The sequence below is a fragment of the Pelophylax lessonae genome (genome assembly GCF_965119305.1).
Source record: "Pelophylax lessonae genome assembly, chromosome: 4".
Classification (NCBI taxonomy): domain Eukaryota; kingdom Metazoa; phylum Chordata; class Amphibia; order Anura; family Ranidae; genus Pelophylax; species Pelophylax lessonae.
The window spans coordinates 534,084,687-534,111,863 of record NC_138771.1 but is presented as its reverse complement, the minus strand read 5'-3'; the positions used below and the strand labels follow the sequence as shown (position 1 = coordinate 534,111,863).

The 27,177-nt window shown below is 41.9% G+C and overlaps 1 protein-coding gene across 1 annotated transcript in view; it reads right to left on the bottom strand.

Moving 5' to 3' along the window:
* The window catches only part of MXD1 (MAX dimerization protein 1), a 49,220-nt gene that overhangs the window by 6,780 nt on the left and 15,263 nt on the right, over positions 1 to 27,177 (bottom strand). The window contains exon 3 of the mRNA XM_082255365.1: positions 1,633 to 1,662. Within this exon, the coding sequence (XP_082111491.1) occupies positions 1,633 to 1,662 (30 nt within the window). The remainder of the gene's footprint in view (positions 1 to 1,632; positions 1,663 to 27,177) is intronic.

Genomic DNA, 27,177 nt, shown 5'->3' with positions numbered 1-27,177 from the left:
GTACCCTGCACCGTCTTTTTAGTTTCTGTTGAGCTCCTATTTTCACCTGAGCATTTTGTCATGTGATTTCCAACAGTGTTGTATCACTTTTCATGTGCAACTCGAAAAAGCACATCAGTTTTTTTTGGGGTAGAATCATGTGTTTTTGGCCCAATATAAATTCAATGAGAGATCTATGTGGGCAAAAAATGTGCGATTCTGTTACTCTACTACAAGTTAGGTATACAAAAAGCGCAAAAAAAAAAAAAAAAAAAGGCCTCTAAATTGCCCCGCTACGCTCATGCTCAGTATGATTGCAAGCTGAAATGGCTGATTAGTATGCTGTGTTCAGTTACTGGGATTCTCAGCCACATCTCTCGTAAAAAAAATTTTAATGGATAGAGTGGGGAATAGTTGGAGCTTCCGATGTTGCCATCTGTGTCCCCACTGGGTCATTTCCATCCAGCTTCTTGCTTTGGTCATATTTTTTTTTTTTTAACTGGAACAGGATATGTGTAACAGCTTAAATGCCCCTGAAGAAGCCTCCGGCGAAACATGTTGGGCAGCTCCTAGTGGACTAGACCGGGAACATTCACCGGATTAACCACCCGTATTTGAATATATGATGGTCTTGGTAGCACTAATGTATACGATCATGTGATATATCCATTAAATTGTCTTTTGTTTGTTCCATGTTACCCCAATCCTTTCATTCCACTCAATGTTCAGTTGATGATTTTATCTATGTATCATTAATAAAGTTTTGATATTTTTACACCTTTTGGTAAATACTCAATTTTTATCTGGTACCCTGAAAGTCCCACTCCTTGATCCCCAGCCCTCATTTTTTCTCGCTTTGGCGTGAGCTCTGATCTATTTCAGAGCTACACTTACTCATTAATGTTACATGGGGACGCTGGTACCAATTTGTTAAATTGATAGTATCGAGTACTATTTTTTCATAGACACACCTTAAAATATCTGGAACAGGATATAAGAGAAAAATTACCCCCCAAAGTAAAAACAGAGCAATAAAAAAGCTGACAGATTCGAAGCTTAAAAAAAAAAAAAAGAAAGCATTCTGGCCACAGTGATCAGTCTTATTTCAACTACGGAAACATATACTAGTACAAATATGAATGTCAAATTGTGGTTTAGTGGCCATTTAAATAATCACAACACACAACAGCTCAATACATTTTTCCAGTTCTGCGCCATAAACAAATCACGATCAAGAACCTGATTTGCAATGCCTTTTTACAGCAACAAATTTGGAATTTGAGATGTGCCAAAGAAATATTTCGTGTGGAAAGAAATTTAATTTTTAGAGTTTCAAACTGATTCCAATTTGAGCTTCACAAACAAGTACGAAAATCTAACAAAGTGATCTTCCAAGCCTACTTGCTAATTACACCAATTATTAGGGTGGAGTAGTATTGGGGATAGAAGAAAAACAAACACACATTCACACAGAGAAAGGGAAGGACACGGCTCGGCACTAATGACTCAAAGCAAAGACTGGAGAGAGATGCGACGAGCAGAGAAGAGGGAGGATGCAGGAGGAGGCAAGGACACCAATGTCAGCAGGTGCACCAAACAAGTCACTGTGCTGCTGCCAACCAACAAATAAACCTGTAAAAAGACTGGACATACCTGTTTTTCTCCATTTCATTATGGGTTGATCTGAAAAACAAAAATAATCAATATATTAGTCACATCCTCCCCAACAATCATGAAACTAATTGCATGTGGCTTAAATTAGAAGCCCGCTAAGCACTGTTTACAATTAAAAATGAACCATGTCACAACCCCACCATCCCTTTAGAAAACCTATAGAGGTTTGTGAAAAACAGTGTTTGCAGTTTGTCTAGGACAGGTACTCATGCAGCCATTTGAATTTTAGTTTCAGACTGTGGCTGCTCTGGCTCAGAATAATATCATTTCAAATTAAAATTTGTGTTTGGAACGTTCATTTAACCCTGTTCACGACTAAGCCTTTTTCCGACACTTACAAGTTAAAAATCAGTATTTTTTGCTAGAAAATTACTTAGAACCCCCAAACAATATATATATATATATATATATATATATTTTTTTTTTAGCAGAGACCCCAGAGAATAAAATGGCAATCACAATATTGTATGTCACTGTTTTTGCGCAGTGATCTTTCAAATGCAAATTTTTTGGAAGAAATGCACTTTTGTGAATTAAAAAAAAAAAGTAAAAATAGCCCAGTTTTTTGTATAATGTGAGATAGGTATCTAATTAATCAACGTAATGTTAACATGTCATGCTTTAAAACTGCGCACACTCCTGAAATGGCGTCAAACTACAGTACTTAAAAATCTTCATAGGCGACACTTTATATTAACTGTTACCTGGTTTAGAGTTACAGAGGAGGTCTAGTGATAGAATTATTGCTCTCGATCGAACAATTGCAGTGATACCTCACGTGTGGTTTGAACTTCTGCGCGCGAGCTCGGAGGGATTGAGCACTTTAATTGTTTTTTCCCCTATTTGTTTTTATTTATTTTTTTACACACTGTACCATTCAACTTTTTTTTTTATTGTTTTATCACTTTTATTGCGGTCACATGAATGTAAACATCCCTTGTGACAGTAATAGGCAGTGACAGGTACTCTTTATGGGGGGATCTGGGTCTATAAGACCCAAAATCCCTCCATTGCACTTAAAAGCACTTAAAACACCAAGTTTGGCTGTTTTGAATACTGTCATTTTTTAAAAAATCTGGCGCCTTTAGAGTCGGTTTACCCTAAGGCGCCTCGACCCTGCACGACTTCGGGGGCGACTTGTGCATTACCATGCACCACAACTTCGGAGCGACTTGCATGGACTTCACATAATGGAAGTCTATGCAAGTCGCTCCGAGGTCGCCCCGAAGTAGTACAGGACCCTTTTTCTAAGTCGGAGCGACTTATGTCGCTCCTAATAGAACGGGTCCTGTAGCGGTCAATGGACCGCTAGGGAGCGCGACTTGTCAGGCTGACAAGTCGCCTGACAAGTCGCGGCAGTGTGGACCAGCTCTAAAAGGCTCCAGTAACCGAAAGTGATATGATGACAAAATAAATAAAAATAATAAATAAATAAAGCAGGTACCTGGCATTTAATTAAGTGCACATTAGGTTGACATTGGCTAAGCCTCTTGTAATTTTATATTTCTAGACAGACACTCGGATCTTGTTGAATTCTTTTGAATTTTTTCCACATTTAGCCCCTGTTCACATTGGAGCGATTTGTCATGCAATTTGACAGGTCAAATCACGTCAAGTTGCATCCTATTGCCGGCAACGGCAGTATTCAAATTGATGCGACACCAATTTTGCAGTGCCACGTCGATTTGAAAATGTAGTACTTTTGGCGATTTTGGTGACAAACTTCAATAGACATCTGTGCATGAAGCCGCAAAGAGGTCTTCAAAGTCGCACTGAAATTGCACAATTTCAAAGCTGCACTCAATGTAAACGGGGGCCTAAGAGTGCAGAAGGAGGCGTTATGCTTCTAATCAATTAGCTGTGCTTTTTATAATCCGTAGGGATTGTCTGACTTGTTGCGCTTTTTGCACATTTATAATGCAAGTTTGGAGCAAAAGGTCTTTGAAAATGATGCATGTCAGGTGCACGGTGTCACTTCGCTTCTGTCACCTACACAACAGCCCAGAGCAGCTGACTCTCATGTCCTATTTACTCTGGTGCTTCCATAGAGCATTGCGCTTTCCCCTTCCTGACTCAACATCACGCACGCCGATTGCTGAACATTGTAATGACAAACCAACCTGCTGCTCTGTGATTGCTTTTCAAAAGACCATTGTGAGTAGATACAAAACATTTGTGTTCCATAGAATGTATTGTGGATTCTTGCAACCAGAAGAACAGTACAAATAAAATCTAAGATTGGGAACTAAAGGCAGCTGATGATAGCAACCAGCAAGATTGTGTTCCTTGTCCAATTATCACTTGTAGAGAAGAGCAGACCACATACGAATGGAAGGATACTTCATCTTGTATTGTATGTAAATAAATATTGGCTGAGTCAAGGAGAAGTGATGGTAAGGTCCTAAAATGTAAACCATCCATTGAGGGACATAGGGAGAGAATCAGATATTTTTTTGCTAGTGTCCACCTCGAATGCAGCATTATAACCCACATTTCTATAATTTATTATAGCCCTAAATGGAGAAGAAGGTTTTTTGGCTAGCATAGGGAAGGAAGGGTTCACACCCCTGTAACATTTATTTTGCTGTCTGTGCCCGTTCGGAAGATTTCACCTCACTTCTGTCCCCGAGACAATTGGAAAGAAAAAATTGAGGTGGTCCCACAAATGGCTGTTACAATCGGTTATGATGAGAACTGCGGTCCCTACTAATACAGCTGCCTAAGTAGAGTTTACAGTGAGGATTGTTTGGGGTAGTAGGTTTGGCGCTATTCTGTTACTATGAATTAATATGTGGTGCACCTTCAATAGATTAAATATTTGTGCTCAATGGGGCCTTGTTTATATCCTAATGATTATTCCAAAGATATGTATCAAGTGCTCTTATTCCTCAAAAATAAAAAAAATAAATGTAAATACAAAACAAAATAAATGGACCAAAAAGAGCACCAGTCCCTTTATTTGCAAATCTTGTCCACCTATTTTGCACTTGTTCAACAGTTGATCAGTTTTTGCTATATACTAGGGATGCACCGATACCATTTTTTTTAAATACTAAGTAGGAGTACCGATACTTTTTTAAAAGTATTGGCCAATACCAATTACCGATACCTATTGCCTAGGAAGAGTAGGTAGAGGGGTGGTTTGGAAGGTGGAGAGGGAGGAGAGTAATGGGTGAGGGCAGTCACCATGGTGACCAGGAGAAACAGCAACAGCACATTACTGAAAGTCGGGACCTAGACCGCCAGGACACAGACATCCCGGTACAATGGACCAAGGCTAGACTAATGTGTGCAAAATGAGGGAGAGGGGTGAGTGGATACAGCGAAGATCCGCCCAAGCTGACGTCACTTCCGGTATCGGTTTCAGGTATCAGAGCATTTGCACAATTACCGATACTCTCGCAAATGCCTAGTATCGGCACCGATACCAGTAATCAGTATTGGTGCAACTCTAATATATACAAACAAATTAAAAATCCTTGTACACAGATAGTCCTTATTTAAATGATCAGTGAATGAAGTGATAAGTGCTCTTAAATCATGTTTATCACAAATGAATGCTTGTGCTGGCGATTCCTTTTGGGCTCCCCCTTTGGTACTGCACTCACCAAAAAGGGGGTGTCTCACATTCACAGTTTATGCCACCGTGTAGCAGATCCCAGATCCACACCTCTATGGAACTCTCCTCTCCTTCCTCTTAAGAAACTCAGCTCCTCCATCTCATCCACATGCAGAGAAAAGATGCATCTCACAGCAGAATACCGTTTTATATCCTTTGATTTCATTTTTGCAGTTGTAAACGTACTCAACTTTTAAGTGTTCAGAAAGCATTTAAAGGGTAACTCACGTTTTCATGGGGGGGGGGGGGGGAATCAGCAAATAAAGAAAAAAAACAATATAGCGTATACAATTGCGATACAAATCATATTGTAATTGAATGTTAATAAAAATTATCTTTCCATTTCAATCTGCAGCTGTTGTAACTTTCTGAAAATGCAATGCAATATGGCTTCCTGGAGCTGTTCTGTGCACAGAATGTATTCTGACCACATCCCAGAAACATCATTTCCTGCTTGTGTGATTGGCTCAGCAATTTTCCCAGAAGTCTGCCTAAGATACAAGTCAGATTTCTGGCATCCCCTGCAACAAAAATGTCATTTTTGGTGAGATACTCCCAATAGGAACACCTCTAAAGGGATACAGGCCCAGCAGCTCTCCTTATTAGAGCCCTGCAGCTGCCACAGCTGATAGATGATTATGAAACCACTCCCATTTGACCCACCCAGCACAGAGGAACAAAATGATTTCTTCAAAGGTAGGAATCTGCAGCAACGTTTGTTCAAATCCCTGCAATGTACATAGATCACCCAGAGGGGAATGTTTTTGTTTTCTCAACAAAAGTGGAGTTACGCTTTAAAATCAGGAAGTCTGGGACGATATGCGCTCTACGGCTTTAAACAGGAAGCAACGCAATGATGGGCAGAGCTTCCAGCGTCATTGCATTACTTCCTGTTTGAAGCCATGGAGCGCATATCGTCCCAGACTTCCGGATTTGAAATACTTTCTGAACACTGAAAAGTTGAGTATGTTTCAAACTGCAAAAATGAAATAAAAGGATAAAAAACTGTATTATGCTATGGGATGCATTATTTTCTCTGCATATAGATGAGATAGAGAGGCTAAGCTTCTAAGAAAGGAAGGAGAGGAGAGTTACATAGAGGCGTGTACCTGGGATCTGCTACACAATGGCATAAACTGTGAATGTGAAACACCCCCTGTGACAATTTGATTTTGAAAATTTAGGGTTGTTGTGGGAACAAAAATTGGTGATAAAGCTTCAATGGAGACACCTGTTTCCCATGATCACTCTTATAAGAATGAATTTCCCTACCTAGGAGTAGATTTCCTCTCACTTCCTGTTGTCTCCTTCTATTTGTAAGTAGGAGTCATTTGTAAGTCGGATGTTTTTAACTCAGGGACTGCCTGTAACAAACTACGAGCAGGCAGGCTATTTATCTTTATTACAGAACAGACAAAGCATCTCTTCTACGACGAGCTAACCTTTCCATTTGCTTGTGAGCCAGGATGAATAAAATCCTGCGCAAGCAGAAGAATTACGTCATCCCACACCTGTCAATCAAGCTGGCCGAAGACCTGACACCCAGAAGAAACCAAGGAGAAAATGTTGGCATCGACAAGGGACCTTGCAGATGCTGGATAGCTGAGGCATCTGTGGCTTTAGTTCCTCTTAAAGAACCTAAAAAGAAGCCTCCTGGAAAAGATATATTGGAGTGGTCACCACAGACCTTATTTTTTCTTTAATCCCTAGTAAGCCACAGACCAAGAAAAAAAATGTGGATCAGATGTGAAGGATTTGATATTTCTCCTGGCTTCCTAACTTGGATCAGTGAAGCAAGAATAAGGATGACAGCATTGGAACCTTTAAAGAGAGGTCAGCAATGGCAGCTTTAAATCCAGATACGTTTCTTTAATGTGGCCCAAACCCCCATGTGAGTGATGCCATCACACTGCTTAGCTTAATGTGGCTTGCCATGAAACAATTATGGGAGCTGCCATTGCTGCCCTCCCTTAGAAACTGCTAGTTGCATGGCTATGTAAGCAAGTGGAACTAAAACCACTGAATAAAAAGGATCTTTAGCCTTCATTACATGTTGCTTCCCATGCAGCCCTCTCCTCTGCACAAATTGGACCAATCCCCCCCCCCCCCCACCAACCTGTATTTACTTATTTTTTTATTATTAAAGTTCTGGCCCCAAATGCCCCCACACCCCTTGTGCCTAGATGAATTACTTGGACTTTGCCTGTGGGGCCAGGCAGTACTTCATTGGGAAACTGCCGGCTTAATCCGGAAGAGCCGGCAGCTTACTGATAACTTCAAAAGAGGAGGGGAAGGGAGCATAAAGATCTGCTTCAAAATGGTTTCCCAAAACAGTTCTATTAAAAGCATGCCTCTGGTGATGTAACAGTTACCAGTGTACTTATGTCAGCTCTCAACCAAGACAGTGTCACAGATACAGTATCTCACACAAGTACATCCCTCACATTTTTGTAAATATGTTATTCTATCTTTTCATGCGACACTAAAAAATGACACTTTGCTACAATGTAAAGTAGTGAGTGTACAGCTGCTGTCCCCTCAAAATAACTCAACACACAGCCATTTTCAACTGCTGGCAACAAAAGGGAGTACACCCCTAAGTTAAAATGTCCAAATTGAGCCCAAAGTGTCAATATTTTGTGTGGCCACCATTATTTTCCAGCACTGTCTTAACCCTCTTGGGCATGGAATTCACCAGAACTTCACAGGTTGCCACTGGAGTCCTCTTCCACATTCTTCATGACAACATCACCACCGAGCTGGTGGAGGTTAGAGACCTTGCGCTCCTCCACCTTCTGTTTAAGGATGTTCCACAGATGCTCAATAAGGTTTAGGTCTGAAGACATGCTTGGCCAGTCCATCACCTTTACCCTCAGCTTCTTTAGCAAGACAGTGCTTGGAGGTGTGTTTGGGGTCGGTATGTTGGAATACTGCCCTGTGGCCCAGAGAGGATCATGCTCTGCTTCAGTATGTCACAGTACACGTTGGCATTCATGGTTCCCTCAATGAACTGTAGCTCCCCAGTGGCAGAAGCACTCATGCAGCCCCAGACCATGACACTCCCACCTCCATGCTTGACTGTAGGCAAGATACACTTGTCTTTGTACTCCTCACCTGGTTGCCGCCACACATGCTTGACACCATCTGAACCAAATAAGTTTATCTTGGTCTCATCAGACCACAGGACATGGTTCCAGTAATCCATGTCCTTAGTCTACTTGTCTTGAGCAAACTATTAGCAGGCTTTCTTGTGCATCATCTTTAGAAGAGGCTTCCTTCTCGGATGACAGTCATGCAGACCAAGTTGATGCAGTGTGCGGCGTATGGTCTGAGCACTGACAGGCTGACCCCCCACCCCCTCAACCTCTGCAGCAATGCTGGCAGCACTCATATGTCTATTTCCCAAAGACAACCTCTGGATATGATGCTGAGCATGCGCACTCGACCATGGTGAGGCCTGTTCTGATTGGAACCGGTCATATTAAACCGCTGTATGGCCACCATACTGCAGCTCAGTTTCAGAGTCTTGGCAATCTTCTTATAGCCTAGGCCAGTGATGGCAGACCTTGGCACCCCAGATGTTTTGGAACTACATTTCCCATGATGCTCATGCACTCTGCGGTGTAGTTGAGCATCATGGGAAATGTAGTTCCAAAACATCTGGGGTGCCAAGGTTCACCATCACTGGCCTAGGCCATCTTTATGTAGAGCAACAATTCTTTTTTTTTTTAGAGCCTCAGAGAGTTCTTTGCCATGAGGTGCCATGTTGAACTTCCAGTGACCAGTATGAGAGAGTGAGAGCAAGAACACCAAATTTAATACATCTGCTCCCCATTCACACCTGAGACCTTGTAACACTAACGAGTTACATGACACCGGGAGGGAAAATGGCTAGTTGGGCCCAATTAGGATATTTTCACTGAGGGGTTTAATCACTTTTGTTGCCAGCAGTTTAGACATTAATGGCTGTGTGTTGAGTTATTTTGAGGGGACAGCAAATTTACACTGTTATACAAGCTGTACTCTCACTACTTTACATTGTAGCAAAGTGTCATTTCTTCAGCTTTATCACATAAAAAGATATACCAAAATATTTACAAAAATGTAAGGGGTGTACTCACTTTTATGAGATACTGTATGTGCAGCACCATGGCAAATCTGCAAACAAAACAGAGGCTAAGATGGCACTGTATTTGGCTGTGAAGAAAAAGAGGGTTTGATTCCAGTTTAAGAAATTTTAAGTCACAGACTCACACAGACCTCTCTTTACGGCTTAGATCAGTGAAACATTTTAAACCAAATTAATATTGTCCATGTGGTGCCTTCCTGTAAGCTTCAATAAAATGCAGCATGTCTGCATTTAATCTCAGCTCACTGCAACTCACATGTGGATTGGGTTGCAGTGAGAATGGGGCACATAGAAAAATTGGATTTTCGACTTGCCGTAAAATCCATTTCTCAGCCAAGAGTGAGGATGAACCCCAGGAGACTCACACCAGGCAATGTATGTCTTCCACATGGGATGGTAGATCTTCCTAGAAGTAGATCTCCTAGATTTTAACAGCGTTGGAATCACTAACTCAGACAAACCTTTATCCATCAGCACCTTGCATTTAACAGCCAAGCTCTCAAAGCCAGCGACTGTAAAGCAGGATGGAATATTGGTCCTTGGGACAGCAGATCCTTCCTGAGAGGAAGCTTTCAAGGAACATCGGCGACCAGCCGAACTAGATCAGCGTACTAAGCCCAGGGCCACTAAGAATACCGGAATCTCTTCTGCCTCGATCCTGCGTAGAAGTCTTGGGAGAAGCTTGAGAGGAGGGAAACTGTAAAATCAGGGGATACTGACCCCATGGGACCACCAGCGCATCCCTCGACCGAGTGACAAACCTCTGCACCTTTGTTGCGCCGGGACGCCAACAGTTCCACCTCGGGGATGCCCCACCGGAGACACAACTGATGAAACCCCTCCGGATGAAGGGATCACTCCCCTAGGTCAAACACCTGCTGACTGAGGTAATCCGCCTGCAAGTTTTCCACATAATGAATGTGTATGGCGGAAAGGGCTGGAACGAACCGTTTTGCCCACCTTAGAATTCCGGCTACCCTCAGAGTCGCCAGGACACTTCTTGTGCCAATCTGGTGATTGACATAAGCCACGGTCGTGGCATTGTCCGATTAAATGCGGACTGGACATCCCTAAAGAGGATCCGTCCAATGTTCCAGGCACAGTCTGATCGCTCGGAGTTCCAAGACATTGATCGGTAGTCTGAACTCTTCCAGTGTCCAGACCCCTTGAGCAGAAATTTTGCGGAGGACGCCTCCATAGCTGGACAGGCTGGCATCCATGGTGACCACTATCCAAAACAAGAGAAGGAAGGATTTGCCCAGACGAAGCACAAAGCCACCATATCAGGGACTCTATTTTCACAGTCTCAGCCGGATCTGATTGTCCATGTCCAGAGACTGCGGATTCTTGTCCCATTTGGCCAGTATCTCACTTGCAGGGACCTCGTATGGAACTGTGCAAACCGAATCGCCTCGACGGTAGACACCCTCAGGCCAAGCACCCACATTCAAGTCTGCAGGGATTATCATCTGCTGGACAGCAAAAGAATTACAGCCTGCAGTTTCTGGAGTTTGTCCAGAGGAAGGAGCACTCCCGACTAAGGCCGAGTCCAGAGTCAGACCCAGATAGTCCAGCTTTGTGGACAGAACCAGAGCAGACTTCTGAAAATTCAGAATCCAGTCAAACACCCTCAACCTCGTATGGTGATTTCCAGGTTTTTCCACCAGAGCAGTAGGAGACTCTGCTCACAGAAGGAGGTCGTCCAAGTAGCCCAGTACCACAATCCCCCATTGGCATAACAAAGCTAGCACCAGGACCAACACTTTCGTGAAGACCCGAGGCAAGACCAAAGACGCCACAGATATGCTCCTCTCCCACGGCAAAGCGGAGGACGCGCTGGAGACCGACACATATTGGAATGTGAAGGCAAGCATCATTGAAGTCGATTGAGGCAAGAAAATCCCCCTGATGCAGGGAAGCAACCACCGTGCGAACGGACGCCATTTTGAACCCGCACAAAGCAGTTCAGCGCCCTGAGGTCCAGAATTGGACGCACCTTGCCTTACTTCCTGGGGACTGTAAACAGGTTTGAGTAAAAGTATTGAAAATGTTCTGAAGTTGGAACCATCGCCCGGAAAGTAAAAAGGTCTTGCACTGCCCCAAAAAGAGCCTATAAGCGAACCAGGGACAGTCGCACGTTGGAAGGAAGAACCTTACTGGAGGGTAATAACGAAACTCGATCTTGTAGAGAATTATCTCATGGACCCACCTAACTTGTACCAGGGGAGTCCGTGGGTCTGGGAACCAGCAAAGACATCCCCCACCCCAGATACAGGTGAGGGCGCGCCTTCATGCTGAAGGGGCCTTGTCCACGGGTCTGGAGTAGCCCGCTCTTGACTTGCCAGACCAAGTTTGCTCGGATCTTCCAGAGGAGGCCCCGAAGGGCTCTGATCACTTGTCAGTCGACCCTGAGGGACAAAAAAAAACAAAAAACGTATGAGCAGAGAAGGGGGGCACACGTCTATGACGAGGGTCCTTGCCCTTAGTAGCCTGCGGGAGAAAGCTACTCTTCCCCCCGTGAGACCTTTAATGAGGTCATCCAGGGTAGCACCAAAAACAAGCAATCTCCTTGAATGGGAAGATCAGTCAAAGCCTTTTTAGAAGTCTGGTCCACAGACCAGTATTTGAGCCAAAAGATAAGCCAAAGGACCACTGCCGAAACAGAGAGCCGAGCCACTATGGGGCCGAATCCAAAGAGACATCACAGATAAACTGGCTTCTAGGGCACACATACACATATATATATATATATATATATATATATATATATAAATAAAGAAAAAATAAATTATATAGGAACTCACAGACTTGTGCTGCAACAAATTGGCCTATATTGATGAAGAAATTTGATTTTTCACATTTTTTTATTGGGTATGTTTTATAGTAGAAAGTAAAAAAATATAATTTTTTTTTTTTTTCAAAATTGTGGTTCTTTTTTGTTTATAGCGCAAAAAGTGAAAACTGCAGGATGTGATCAAACCAAAAGAAAGCTCTATTTTTTTTAGTGGGGAAGACATCAATTTGATTTAGGCACATCTGCGCATTTGTCAGGTAAAGCAACACAATGCGGCATGGTCATTAAGAGGGTAAAACCTTCCGGTTATGAAGTGGTTAAACATGTGAAACCTGTGAAGATGTGGCATAGTCTACAACAGAAGCGGATTCTTACCAATGCAGTAGCATGCTTCATTTAAAAAAATAAATATCAATCTTTTATCTTTTTAGAGAATGGAAAATTTTTTAATTTCCCTATGGAGAATACTGTACCAAGTTTCAGCAGGGACCAGCCGAGATTTGAACCATGTGTGGGCAAGCTGATTGTGCCCACGTTGACGGGTTGATCAACTTGGGTACAACCAGCATGCCGGATTATTCATGCAATTATTGCCAGCAGTTAAAGCCACTAGCAATAATCACAGAGTTCTCCTGGCCTGGACAGCTCCCCCCACCATACAGGAAAGAAAATTGCTCCATCTATGCCTATGGCCTTAAGATAAAGGGCAGGAAAGTAGAATATAAAAACAAAAGAAATAAAGTAGAATGCTTTGCCTTCGTGGAGTTTTTATCTTCCGAGAATCACAACAAACAGATTACTGGTGGAGCTGTCCCATGACATAGGAGCTGTGACATTAATTCTTGTTTCAGTGCGGTGATTCATACAGGGACTCTACAGCATCCGCACTTTGTTTAGTAGACCTGACAGGTACCCAGGCTTCAAGACAAAAACATTTTCTTCCTGTTAAGGCGCATTCCACAAAGATGACATTTACACCGCGAAGAGTAAGATTTCACATTAGTGTTCTGGCTGGATTAAATGAAACGGTGCTTATTACTTGTTATTTTCAAATATCACAAAAACAATGTAGTGGTCGGTTAGAATGATCAAACTTTCTTATTCTAATCACTTCTTCCACTTAATCAGCTCATATTCAATATGAAACAAAAAAAAAAAAAAAAAAACGTACTCCGAGGCTATAGAATGGGTACTCGTCTAATTCTTCTGACATAAAAATATGCAAAATCGATTCAAATAATTTTCATTTTGCACCATGACTGCTGGTGAGGAAGAGACAGCTGCAGCCTGTACACCCCACAGTGATCTCACTAGATCTCATCTATGTGAGCAACATCGAACCACCACTTGCATCATATACATAACCTATGAAAAAATAAAAAACACTCAGAACAGCCATTAAGGAAAAACGCCACGGGAACAAATGTAAAACCAGTGAACGGGATTTCAAAAGTTGTTTTTAAGCTTTTCAATTTAGTTTAATTTTTTTTAATCTACAACATACATACCAAATGCCTGCCGATTCTGCCATGATTAGGTCCTTATTTGGAGTTTGGCGTCTTAGTGTTAATGTACAGAAGGAGAATTACATTTTTTGCATTTTACTTTGTATATTCTATGTTGAAAATGATTTAATATTTTTGATCATTATTTTACATATACATTTGGGTTGATTAAGTAAAGGCAAATCCACTGTGCACTACAAGTGCACTGCAACTGCATCTGGAAGTGCAGTTGCTGTAGATCTGAAATGAGGGGAAGCTCTGCTGATTTCTATCATCCAATCATGTGCAGGCAAAAATGCTGTTTTCCCCTTCCGAGCTACAGCGACTGCATTTCCAAGTGCACTCGTAGTGCACAGTGGATTTGCCTTTAGTAAATAAACCCCAATGTTATGGTTTTGTTTTTTGTTCAGTAGTGTTAGTGCCGGTTCACACTAATACGACTTGTCAGGCGACTTGGTCAGCCTGGCAAGTCGTGCACCGTCGCGGTCATTGAGTAGTACAGGACCGGTTCTAATAGGAGCGACACAAGTTGCTCCGACTTAGAAAAAAAGGTCCTGTACTACTTTGGGGCGACCTGGAGGCGACTTGCATTGACATTCATTTTATGAAGTCCGTGCAAGTCGCGCCGAAGTCACGCTGCACGCGACTTCACAGGTCGCCCCCTAAGTCGGAGCGACCTAGTGTGAACCCGGCACTTATGCTGCCATCCCATAATATTTCCCCACGCCCAGCAGGGTCCTTTGTGGACACCACCTGAGGTCAGTCTGGTGTAGTATATATGAACCATACTGTTACTCACATCTTATCTGTCACCTTGGACTTTACCCTAGTGTCCTAGCTTTCACCATGCACTGGGTTTTTATTGTCATTGTGTTCCTTGCATTTTTCCGCGGGGGGGGGGGGGGGGGGTAATAAGGTGATCATATGATCAAAAGCCCTTATTGGGAAAATTCTGTCCTGTTCTAAAGACAACCGTAGAATTTTAGTTGCAACTCACTTCCAGGTCATATGATGCCATGGCCTGCTGGGTGTGGATGTCCGTAAAAGGAAATTAAGAATCTGAACCCATAATGCAGAGCTGCTGAGAATCACATGACCCAACATGCCAACTTCCCTTGGCACCAGCACATAGACTGAGGTTATTTTTATTTTTTTGCACCATTTTACTATCTCCTACAAAGCCACAGACTTCAATTCCAACAGATCTGATTGTCAGAACTGGCCCTACAGAACAATCGTGAGCTTAATAACACACCAGATGTACAACGGATACAGCTTCTCGTGGCCCTAATTTATACGGCATCTGCACAATAACAGTACCGTATCAGTGTTTTACACCAGAATATACACTAAAGACAGATGTTAATCCTCCAGGGAGTACAAACCCTACGGCAGCTTAGGGAGCCCCATCAATTTAGATATAGATTAGGAATAAATCAAAGTGTAATACATCTCTTTACACACACTAAAGCTCATTAGTCTGCAAGGAGATAAGGGCTGTACCTTCTGCTTCGCCATGGCTAGTCATGCTTTTTGGTGTTCATTAGTGTGAGCACAGCTTACCTATGGACCTTGGATGACCGTTGATACAATATCATGTCAATTGAATGGCTTGGATATTTTGAGGAGATCGGCTCCTGTTCTTTAGGAGACAATGCCAGCCTCTGCCATTCACATAAACATTGTGTGTATGAGAACTGACTTTCTAGAGGATCTGCTGTCAGGTTGTCCCCTAACCGCCAACTGAAGTCCATTATCTAAAGCAAGCATTAAAGAGACCATGTCACCTTGCCAATTTAGAGCAAAGATAGAAGACCTGTTTAAAGCTTACCATCATACTCGCCTTTAGTTCACACCTCCATGTCACATGACTGTATGAGTTTTCACACGACACATAGGGCAGCTCAACCATTTTCATGAAAAACACGCTAAAGAAGCCCCTGCACATGTTTTGGGTGTAGGGCATCACATTTTTTCTGGCAGCATTTGGGATGCCGTTAATTAATGGCACTTCAAGTGTGACGCACAGTTTTCATTTTTTCACGTAACACGCAGGTGTGAATAAAGCCTTACAATGCTCCCCTAATGCTCCTGATTTGGCTGCCACCTTATTTTACCCAGTGTCAGCGCTTATAGAGAGTGGTGAGGTCAACCTTTCCCCAGTATGTGACAGTGCTGGGGCCTAAAGACTGGCTCCTAGGCCCAAGCATTGCATCATGGGAGAGGGTCACATGCGCCATCATTTGGGGTCTATTTAAAGTGATTGTAAAGTATTGTTTTTTTATTTATTTAAAATAATAAACATGTCATACTTACCTGCTGTGTGCAGTGGTTTTGCACACAGCAGTCTGGATCCTCCTCTTTTTGGGTCCCTCTCAGTGCTTCTGGCCCCTCGCTCCTGCTGAGTGCCCCCGCAGCAAGCAGTTTGCTATGGGGGCACCCGAGCCAAGTCACAGCTCCCCGTTTCTATTTAGACATGAAGCCAAAGCAGAGCCCTGCCCTTTCTCTTCTCATTGGCTGACTGACTTTGACAGCAGCGGGAGCCAATGGCGCCAAGCTGCTGTCTCAGCCAATCAGGAGTGTCCCGGGCAGTTGAGACACTGATGCAACATTGCTGGATTGTGATGGACCTCCGGTAAGTGTCAGGGGGGCTGCTGCACAGAGAAGGCTTTTTATCTGGCATAGAATAAAAAATAAAATAAAAAAAAACTTTTTCCTTTTACAACCACTTTAGGGTGCCCACAGACACATTGACTTCAGCCATTTTGGCTGAAACCGTCTGGATGAGGTTGAAGATTTAATGTCTGTGGAATCTTCCTGGTGTTGACAGCTGTCCGCTGAGGGAATGAACGATCAGATAGATCATAAAAACTGCCCAATTGCTATCGTTACCACAGCGTTACCCCCCACTAATCCACCTCTGGTTCTACAGATAGCAAGCATGCCCAAAAGGTGGTTAACTTATGCCTGGGTAAGTGACTGCCTATCAAGTCTAATGGAAAATGGAACAGAACAGTCAGATCTGGAAATCTTTAGGGCAGTAATGCTTTTCCATTCTGCAACAAGCATGTGCACATCAGATGCTGGGACACCCCAGAGATACATGAACATCCCAGACTCCACCTTCAAAAACAAGTCAGCTATAGCATCGGCCATTTCTCTATTCTTAAGCCAGGCCTAGCCAAACGAGGTCATACATTCCAGGGATCTTCAGGAGCGGTTTTCTAAGCTAAGCACACCCTCCAGCATACATACCTGAGCTAAGGGCAGATGGATTCCAGGAAGTAAATGCTACATGAATCATCTGCCCTTACTCAAGATGGCCATGGCTAGAAATGCTAGGGAAGTGTTTTTCAAAGAGATTTCTCAGCAAAATAAAACATGGAGACATGGATGGATGGATGAGCAAGTTTTTTTTTAATATTACAAAAAAAAACTATATATATATATATATATATATATATATATATATATATATATATATATATATATATATATATATATATTTATTAAATAGTGTTTTCTTGGTTTGTAGTTCTCAGATGCCATGTAGTTCAGCTTTAAACAGAAGGATCAGTAATCCTTGTCAAGTAAAATAATACCCGTTTAAGTCGAACACAATGGTGAATGCAACCTTGTGATCAATATTCTGATATGGACAAAGAAAGAAGACAATACAAAGAGCTTTAGATTTATCTAAGTTGCTCCATATGCAGGAGGAAGGGAAACATATGGGCATCAGATGTCCATGTGAAAAGGCCTATGCTCAGCAGATTTCAATTATTATGTAAATAGGACTGTATGAGGAATGTTCAAAATGAATTACATGAATACTTAAACCAGTAGTAAAGGTTTGTTGCTTAGTATATCGATATTATTAAAAGGTGGACATGGACATCAGTTGAATGTTTACATTCACAATCCATATTTTACAAGATTACAGCATATAGATGCACACTTATCACACAAGACTACATACTTCTACATTGTGCAAATATCATGCATACTAAAATCAGCAGGTCCCACCAACATTAGTCTAATGCCTACCCCATGTAAAAGGAACATCGAATAACTAAAAGGTTGAATGTAAATAATAGTTCCTTTGATCCTGTATCGATTATAAAAGAGCGTTCTGGCCGATTCCTTGTCCTGCAAGAATATCGCACTATCATTTCTTGTTCCTGTTTTATGCTTTGATGAATAGGAGTCTTGTTGGATAGGACATTAATACTAATTTAGATAAAAACAAACCCAGCTAGAGCCCTACTAGAGTAAAAAAAATAAAAATAAAAAATGCTCATCAACCGGATATCTGGTTTAAGTCACCCATTATGATTCCAAAAGATCGCTGCCAAGTGTGCCAGATAACAAACCCTAATACACTGTTTTTAGCTTATAGCCACAACCACACTGATGCTCTATAATAAAAGCCATGGTACGGTTGTTAACATGCTGCTGGTTTAATGCTGACACTCATTGGAAATGTTATTTTCCAACAGGCTGAAAAACTGATCAGTGGTAATATACAGCAGGTAAAATAAGTATTGCACACATCACCATTTTTTCTAGGTAAATATATTTTTAAAAGTGCAATTGACCTGAAAATTGTCAACACATGTCGGTAACAACCCATGCAATTCATACATACAAATAAACCAAAACAAGTTCAGAAATTGGTTATATGTAATAAAATGGAATGAGTAAGGGAAAAAGTATTAAAATACGCTAACTAAAATGTATTTAATACTTTGTACAAAATCCCTTGTTGGTAATGACAGCTTCACAACGCCACCTGTATGGAGAAACTACGTGCATGCATTGCTAAGGTGTGATTTCGGCGCTTTCTTCTATACAGTCTTTAAATCTTGAAGGATCTGTGGGCCTCTTCCATGAACTCTGATATTTAGTTCTTTCCATAGATTTTCTATTGGATACAAGTCAGGTGATTGGCTGGGCCATTTTAGCAGCTTTATTTTCCTTTCGTTGAAACCAATTGAGAGTTTCCTTGGCTTTGTGTTTGGGATCATTGTCTTGCCCAAATGTCCACCCGTTTCATCGTCATTATCCTGGTAGATGGCAGCAGATTTTTATCAAGAATGTCCTACAGAAGCATTTACAAACTTCTGAATGTTCCAGTGAACACTGTTGGTGCCATAATCCGGAAGTGGAAGGAACATAATTTCACTATAAATAGGCCACAACCAGGTGCTTCTCGGAAAATTTCTGATAGAGGAGTGAAAAGAATTCTCAGAAGGGTTGTCCAAGAGCCAAGGAGGTGGAGAGCTTCAGAAAGACCTGGAATTAGCAATTACAATTGTTTCAATGAAAACAATAAGTAATACACTCAACCGCCAGGGCCTGTATGTGCGCTCACCAAGCAAGACTCCATTGCTGAAGAAAAAGTATATTGAAGCTTTTTTAAAGTTTGCTGCATATTTAGACAAGCCTGTAAAATACGGGGAGAAAATAGTCTCGTCAGATGAGACCAGAATTTAAACCCTTTTAATGCAATAATACACACCATGTTTGGAGGTCAAATGGCGCTGCACATCAACCCAAAAAACACCATACCAACAGGAGGTTGGAGGTGGGACCATCATGGTGTGGGGCTTTTTTTCTGCATACGGTACTGGAAAACTTCATTTAAATTCATCCTTCCTTCAATGCAATGAAGTTTTCCAGTACCGTATGCTAAAAAACAACCCCGCACCATGATGTTCCCACCTCCAACCTCATGTTGGTATGGTGTTTTTGGGTTGATGTGCAGCGCCATTTGACCTCCAAAATGGTGTGCATTATGGCATCAAAAAGTTTTAATTTTGGTCTCATCTGACGAGACTATTTTCTCCCCGTATTTTACAGGCTTGTCTAAATGTGCAGCAAACTTTAAACAAGCTTCAATATTCTTTTTCTTCAGCAATGGAGTCTTGTGTGGTGAGCGTACATACAGACCATGGCGGTTGATTGCATTACTTATTGTTTTCTTTGAAACAATTGTACCTGGTAATTCCAGGTCTTTTTGAAGCTCTCCACAAGTGGTCCCTGCCTCTTGGACAACTCTTCTGAGAATTCTTTTCACTCTTCTATCAGAAATTTTCTGAGAAGCACCTGGTCGTGGCCTATTTATGGTGAAATGATGTTCCTTCCACTTCCGGATTATGGCACCAACGGTGTTCACTGGAACATTCAGAAGTTTGTAAATCCTTCTGTAACCAATACCATCAGCATGCTTTCCAACAATAAGGCTGCAAAGGTCTTAAGTCCCAAGTCTTTACCCATGTCATGCCTTTTTGCACCTTCCTTTCTAGTGTTCAATACTTTTTCCCTGTGTCATTCCATTTTATTACACATAACTTAATTTCTGAACTCATTTGTTTTGGTTTCTTTGTATGTATGGATTGCATGTATGGACCTGTTCAATACTTATTTTACCCACTGTATCAAAACCATCTTCTCCTTTTATTCAACTGTCATAGGAATTCCAAACTCTATGAATACATTCAATTGGGACCAGAGGCATGGCTGCCAGGAACCTTGCTGCAAGCCTTCCGTGTGCTAGACTTGATCGGTTGGCACAGAAGAGCTACTGGTCTTTGTCAAACAGTAATAACAAATTCTCAGATGCTGGCTCTGCCACACAGATGACAGTGTCTCTGAAAAGAGGAAGGTAGGGCAGTGGATGCCAGGCATTCGGAAGGCGAGTCTGCTGTTTTTTTTTTTTTTTGGAGGGGGCGGGTTGTGCTTTTTTTCATCCTCTTTAAATCTCACTGTATTGAAATACCGTATATACTTGAGTATAAGCCAAGTTTTTCAGCACATTTTTTTTGTGCTGAAAACGTCCCCCTCGGCTTATACTCGAGTCAACAAAAAAAAAAAAGTTCCCGGCCGCTCCGACGTGCTCGGGACAGGCCGGAAATAGCCGAACGTATACCAGCTGTCCCGAGCGGCGGCGGCGCGTGCGCAGTGACGTGTCGGGGCCAGGCGGCGCCATTTTTAAAATGAAGGCGCCTCTGGAACAGGTAAGTGAGACAGCCGCACTAGTATGCCCGCAACCTCTTGTACCATGCTTGCCACCCTGAATTCTCCTGTACATGCCAGCCACACTGCATTCTCCTGTACCATGCTTGCCACCCTAAATTCTCCTGTACCATGCCTGCCACCCTGAATTCTCCTGTACCATGCTTGCCACACTGAATTCTCCTGTGCCATGCTTGCCACTCTGAATTCTCCTGTATCATGCCTGCCACACTGAATTCTCCTGTACCATGCCTGCCACCCTGAATTCTCCTGTACATGCCAGCCACACTGCATTCTCCTGTACCATGCTTGCCACCCTGCATTCTCCTGTACCATGCCAGCCACACTGCATTCTCCTGTACCATGCCAGCCACACTGCATTCTCCTGTACCATGCCTGCCACCCTGAATTCTCCTGTACATCCCAGCCACACTGCATTCTCCGGTACCATGCTTGCCACCCTGCATTCTCCTGTACCGTGGCCAGCCACACTGCATTCTCCTGTACCATGCCAGCCACACTGCATTCTCCTGTACCATGCCCGCCACCCTGCATTCTCACCCTAGGCTTATACTCGAGTCAATCATTTTTCCCATCTTTTTGTGGTAAAAGTAGGGGCCTCGGCTTATACACGGGTTGGCTTATACTCGAGTATATACGGTACTATGCTGCAGTTGTAAGCAATGCGTATGGCTTATGGTTGTGGTACGCTCCTATTGACGGTGGGGCAACCTATCAAACTACGGAAACCAAGTCAAGATTGCAGTAGTAATGCCATCTGTAGAGCTTTCTCCGGCTGTAATGGTAGCCTTTAGGTGGACAGAAACTGCAGCTGTGGAAGGAACCTAACTACAACAGTAAGAAGGCCATCTACTAACATTTCCCTAGTATAAAAATAAAAAATAAGCAAAAGACACAGAGGTGGAGTCATAGCGGATAGCAAAGTTTGTTAGATTTAAAAATACATGTTCATTTCACTGTGTTGTTTCACACTCATCTTCCATTTTAAACCCTATGTATGATGTAAACCTCTGTGGTCAATGCGTATCCAAAATTAATTCCATAGGGCACAGAACATCCAGGACTTTAGACATGATAGGGGTATGACCTGGATAACTGCACATGCACTTATTATAGGACAATATCATTTGGACATTAAATTGCCGAAACCTTTCGATTTGGAAAGAACTACATATGAACAAATCTACTTCTATTCCAAATCCAGATATTGAGCTAACTGCTCCATTTTTGATGTACACAGATACACCCACACTTTTTGCACACTGTTGGTCTATAAACATATACAATGCTTGTACATGGGTTTAACTTTAACATAAAATGGAAATTACATTTTTTTAACAAAACAAGTTATTACGGAATTTCACATTGCGGAAAGTATAGAAAGCAAAGCTGAATACATACAGACATAGCGTGGCATGCAATTAGTACATGTATCATTTTATGGGGGTGCAAGAGTTCTATAGAGTTTGACAGAGCTGTATATCACAAGGTATGAATCATGCAATACCATCAATTAAAGTTTTGACTAAACCAATAGAGATAAATAAACCAAACAAAGCAATGTGCCCGCATCTCGTTTATAAGAAGGGTTTAGATGGGGTAGTCTGGGTAGGTATATGTGTGAAGGAAACAGAAGTGCTAAAATACCAGAGGGTAAGGGGCACTGGTCATCATGGGTCATCCCTTATGGGAATAAACAAGTTTCTTATATGAAAAAAATTGTTAACTAGGAAAAGCCACGTTCCAAAAGCTGGAAGGAGGTTTGCAAGTCAACACATTGCTAAAAGTCCAACAAGTCATAAGAGTAGTTCTGAGACCGGAATAACTGTGTAATGTTCAGTAAGGTGTTAGGCTAGAACCCTCTTAAATAAATGATGGGTCAAAAAATTGAATATCTTTACCCATTAGGGTAGGGTAAACTTCATAAAATATGGAATCACACTTGCTTTCAATTTATACTTGAGGCTAGGCTGTATCTCATAAAAAAAGGGGGGGAGCCGCGACCTATGTAGTAGCCTCAGAGCTGCTTAGAGGCTCATTTCCGACAGCTGATCGTAGGGGGTTGGGATGTTCTTGGGCTCTCCACTTTCTAGCTTAAAGCTTAAAATCACTTGATTAGTTCATTACAGGGTCAGGGAATTTTTTTTTTTAACTGGTTAAGCAAAACAGCCATTGGTTGTAAAACTGAGTTTCCGTTGCCTTTCCCAGGACCAGCACTAGACTGTATAGTCTGAACATGGCGGACTGCATTATTTTACCCAAGCAAAGGATGGAATTCAGCTGCTTATATATTATCAGCTGTCAAGCTCAGCCTAATGATCACTTATTGGCTTCAGATTTGCATTCACTTATTGGCTTCAGCTTTGCATTTATTTTTACCTAAGTAAACTGGGCCACAATGGCAAACAATCGTTGACATTCGACAGTTCTAGCATGCGGTTTTTTCATGACTCATCTGTTACTGCTGTATCTTTCACACTGTAGGTTCAGTAGTAACGCTTCAAATTTAAATGTTAATCAACCATTTTTTTTTTTCATGGTATCAGCCTAATTATTTATGCGATTACCATAGTAACTATTTAGGAACACTGTCACATTCAATTTGCGTCAGTGCTGCAATGTTCTGGGCTCAGGTTTGTTGCTGGTCACTTACAATTAGATCTGTAAGTAAATAATTGAAGGTCTCCACATTTTCTGTTACATTGTATAAATTAGCAGGCAAATCAGCCAGTCGGGAAAAACGGCATCTAATTTGCCCAATGTTAGTTTTGTCCCAGTATCGCTGCCTTTCACACAACCAATTTGGTGGTGACAATTATCTCCAGGGATGTCCCATTAGGCCCGAACTCTGTGTGACCTCCCCCCCCTTGTTCACGTGAGAGTATTCGCTCTATAATCAAAGCTCCAAGCTGGGGGAAGCAAATTGTCATGGCTAGGGAATCCAACAGCGTGCTTGCCCGTGAGTGCACAGTCGTAGCCTAATCCCAGCTGAAGTTGCCATAGTAACAGTGTGACAATCCTGCCAAGTAAAAAGGTTCAACATTCAACATTTTCCTACATTAGGCAAAGTCCATAGGGAATCTGTGCTGGAGAATTTCAGGTAGAAGTGAAAGTAAAACATGTCAGGGGCAACAAAACAAGTATACAAAATAAAGCGTCATACAGGATAAAAAGGAAAAAAAATGATTCATATACAAAGAAAAGGGATAAACAAACATTGGCAGCGTACGTAAAAAAAAAAAAATGTACACAATTTCTTCTATGGGGTTGATTTACTAAAACTGGAGAATCTAAAATCTGGCACAGCTGTGCATGGTAGCAAGTCAGCTTCTAACTTCAGCTTGTTCAATTAAGCTAAAAAAAAAAAAAAAAAAAAAACTGGATCCCTTTTGGTTTCTATACAGGGGTGCACCAGATTTTGCTTTCTTGAGTTTTAGTAAATCAATCCCATAATGTCTGCTTAATTAGTGCTTCCCACAACAAATTTGTAAATATGGCTTATGCCAATTTAATAATTTGTTGCATGGTGGTCTTGCGCCAGATTTGTGCCAAAAGTATGGTGAAAAATTGAGGCAATCTTCCATAGGAAATTTTATCCTCTTTCCTGCTTTGCTACACCCTGCTGGCTGTCCATACACCCCCCCCCCCTTCCTACAGTGCTGGTTGGCAATACATCCCATCTGGCTATTTATTATATTTATTACAGGAGCTTACAATCGAAGGTCCCTAACTCACAATCATACTAGTTAAAGTGAATATAAAAAGACAGAAGGTTTTTTTTTTATCTTAATGCATTCTATGCATCAAGATAAAAAACCTTCTGTATGGAGCAGCCCCCTAAGTAAAGAAAAGGGGGTTTGAATAAGCCCCTTTTACCTGAGCCCCATCTCAATCCATCAATGTTGCACGAGAGAGACTTGGCTGTCCGGTGACTCTCCCTCCTGATTGCCTGGAATACACAGCGGGTGCCATTGGCTTTGGCTGCTGTCAAAGTCAGTGAACCAATGGCCAAGGCGCGGCCCCGTGTCTGAATGGACACACTGAGCAGTGTCTCGGCTCGGGTGCCCCCATAGCAAGCTGCTTGCTGTGGGGGCACTCAGCAGGAGGGAGAGGCCAAGAGCACTGGCAAGGGACCAGGAAGAGGATCTGGGCTGTTCTGTGCAAAACCAACTGCACAAAGCAGGTAAGTATAACGTTTGTAATTTTTTTTAAATAAAAAAAGGAAAAAAAAAAAACACAAGACTTTAGTATCACTTTAACCTATCAGCAATTCAGCATGTCTTTAGAGTGTGGGAGGAAATCAGAGTACCTGGAGGAAACCCACGTAGGCACAGGGAGGACACATATACTACAATACTACAAGCAGGTAGTGCTGCCAAGCAAAAGCACTAAGCCACTGTACTGCCCACAGTATTTATGACACTCTGGTAATGGTGTAGATTTTAGAACTGGTTTTAGGATTACAACATTGGCACACAGCATAGAACTTGTAACTTGATTTTGTGTAGTTGGTACAAGCCATAGAACTTGAGGAATTTATTTGGTAATTTGGTGCACGAAATGGGTTAATATTTACATTCAAATAGTAGATAATTTGCTTTGTTGATCCAGCTGAACGTGTATAAGCAGGTTTCCTGAGATAACCAGCAGTGGTAAAATAAAGTGGACCCCGTAGTAGAAATATGTGAGGTGGCATCACAACCTTGGATTGGGAGGACTTGTTTGCACGACTCTTAGCTCTGACAGTACAAGAATGTACTGAGCTGATTGGTTCAATTCATACTTTCTGGCTGGGGGCTATCAATGTATAGAGCCCAAAGCGTTGACTGCCTACTGTTCCAATGGCTTCTTCCACTGCCCAGTAAGATTGTACCCTGGCTTTTAAGTCTGCCACACCAATCCCAGTCCATCTCCACTCCAGCCCTGGGGCTTGTGTTCTCTAAAAGCAAATCTTCTACCCTCACAGGCTCACTATAGCACTAGTGCTGCATAATAAGGGCCCATGCACACAGATGAGGTTTCATTCTCTGCCCTACAAAAACAAACATTCTATCTTCTCAAAAGCATGACAATGGGCAAATGGACATTTTAATGTTGCTGTGCAAATGTCTGAATTCCTTCATCTACAGTCCATGTCTGTTTCGTCTTTGTGCATGGGGACATGGCTTTGTTTAGGATACGTCTACTTTTCTGTATTCAGTGCATATAAGCACAGGGCGGCATCTTTATGTGAGCAGACAAGTACATTGTGGGATTGGGAAGTAGAGGTAAATACATGTACATGTTAGGGTTAAAGTGATACTAAACACACACAGTTTAATTTACATTGTCCCTTCTATTTCTGTACTTTCTTCCTAATCGATATACTGCTGTCACATAAGCAGGAGGAGCCTCTAGTCCTCTGCTGCTGGTCACATGTTCAGAATAAGAAAAAAACTGCCTATGGAATACAGTGTAAAAATCAATAAATATCAATAAACTGGTTTATTTGTCATACAAATATATATTTGAAATCAAATTTTTATTATTTTTGGCAATAATATGGTGTGGGCGGATTTCTGCCAGTCACAGGCTGTGTCATGCCCCTGTAGCCTGTGTCTTAGAATAAGAGGGAGGTGAAGCCACCATCAATTTACATGCAATATCCTGTCCCTATTGTGTTTAGCTAGTTAGTGTGCATGGAGAAGGAGGAGGGAGTGGGTTGTCATTTACCACTGTGTATACGCCCACATGTGTGATTCTATACTTACATGGGCTGCTCAGATGTGATAGGGAGGAAATGCTCAGCATAGAAACTCACTGAACACTGAGCATGTGCAGAGTTACCACCACAGCTTCAAACTTTCTATTTGAATTGGGGACTTGGGCAGAAGGTGGAGATAGAGAGCAGCAGGATCAGCCAGTTTTTTTGCAGAATACAGTAATCCCCCGCTCCATCACAGTTCAGTTTTTGCGGTCCCGGTAATTCGCGTTTTTTTTTGTAATGTTATTTTACTATATAAATCATTAAAAATGAAATATTTTTGTGTTTTCCATAGCTCTTGCTATGTCTCTTAGTATCTTTTATGTGTTTAAATGAGTTTCTATTGTTTTAAAAGTGTGTTTAAAGACCTTAAAATGCTTTTACACGTACAGTGACAGTAAAATAAACATGCCTACAATGCATTTTAATAGAGTTTTTCTATTTCGCGGAATTTCACTTTTCGCGGCTGGGTCCGGAACGTAACCCCCGCAATGGAGGGGGGTTTACTGTACAGAAAACTAATCTCATAGTAAATAAGAGAGTATGAACAGCATGTAATACAGCATTTATTGATTGTTTTTTTATGATGTGGGTTTAGTGACACTTTAAATCATGTTTCCATTCTATAAAAATAAAACTGCCCAAGGGGCAATTTTTAGCATATACTCTATTGTGTGAGATTTCCACTGGAAAACC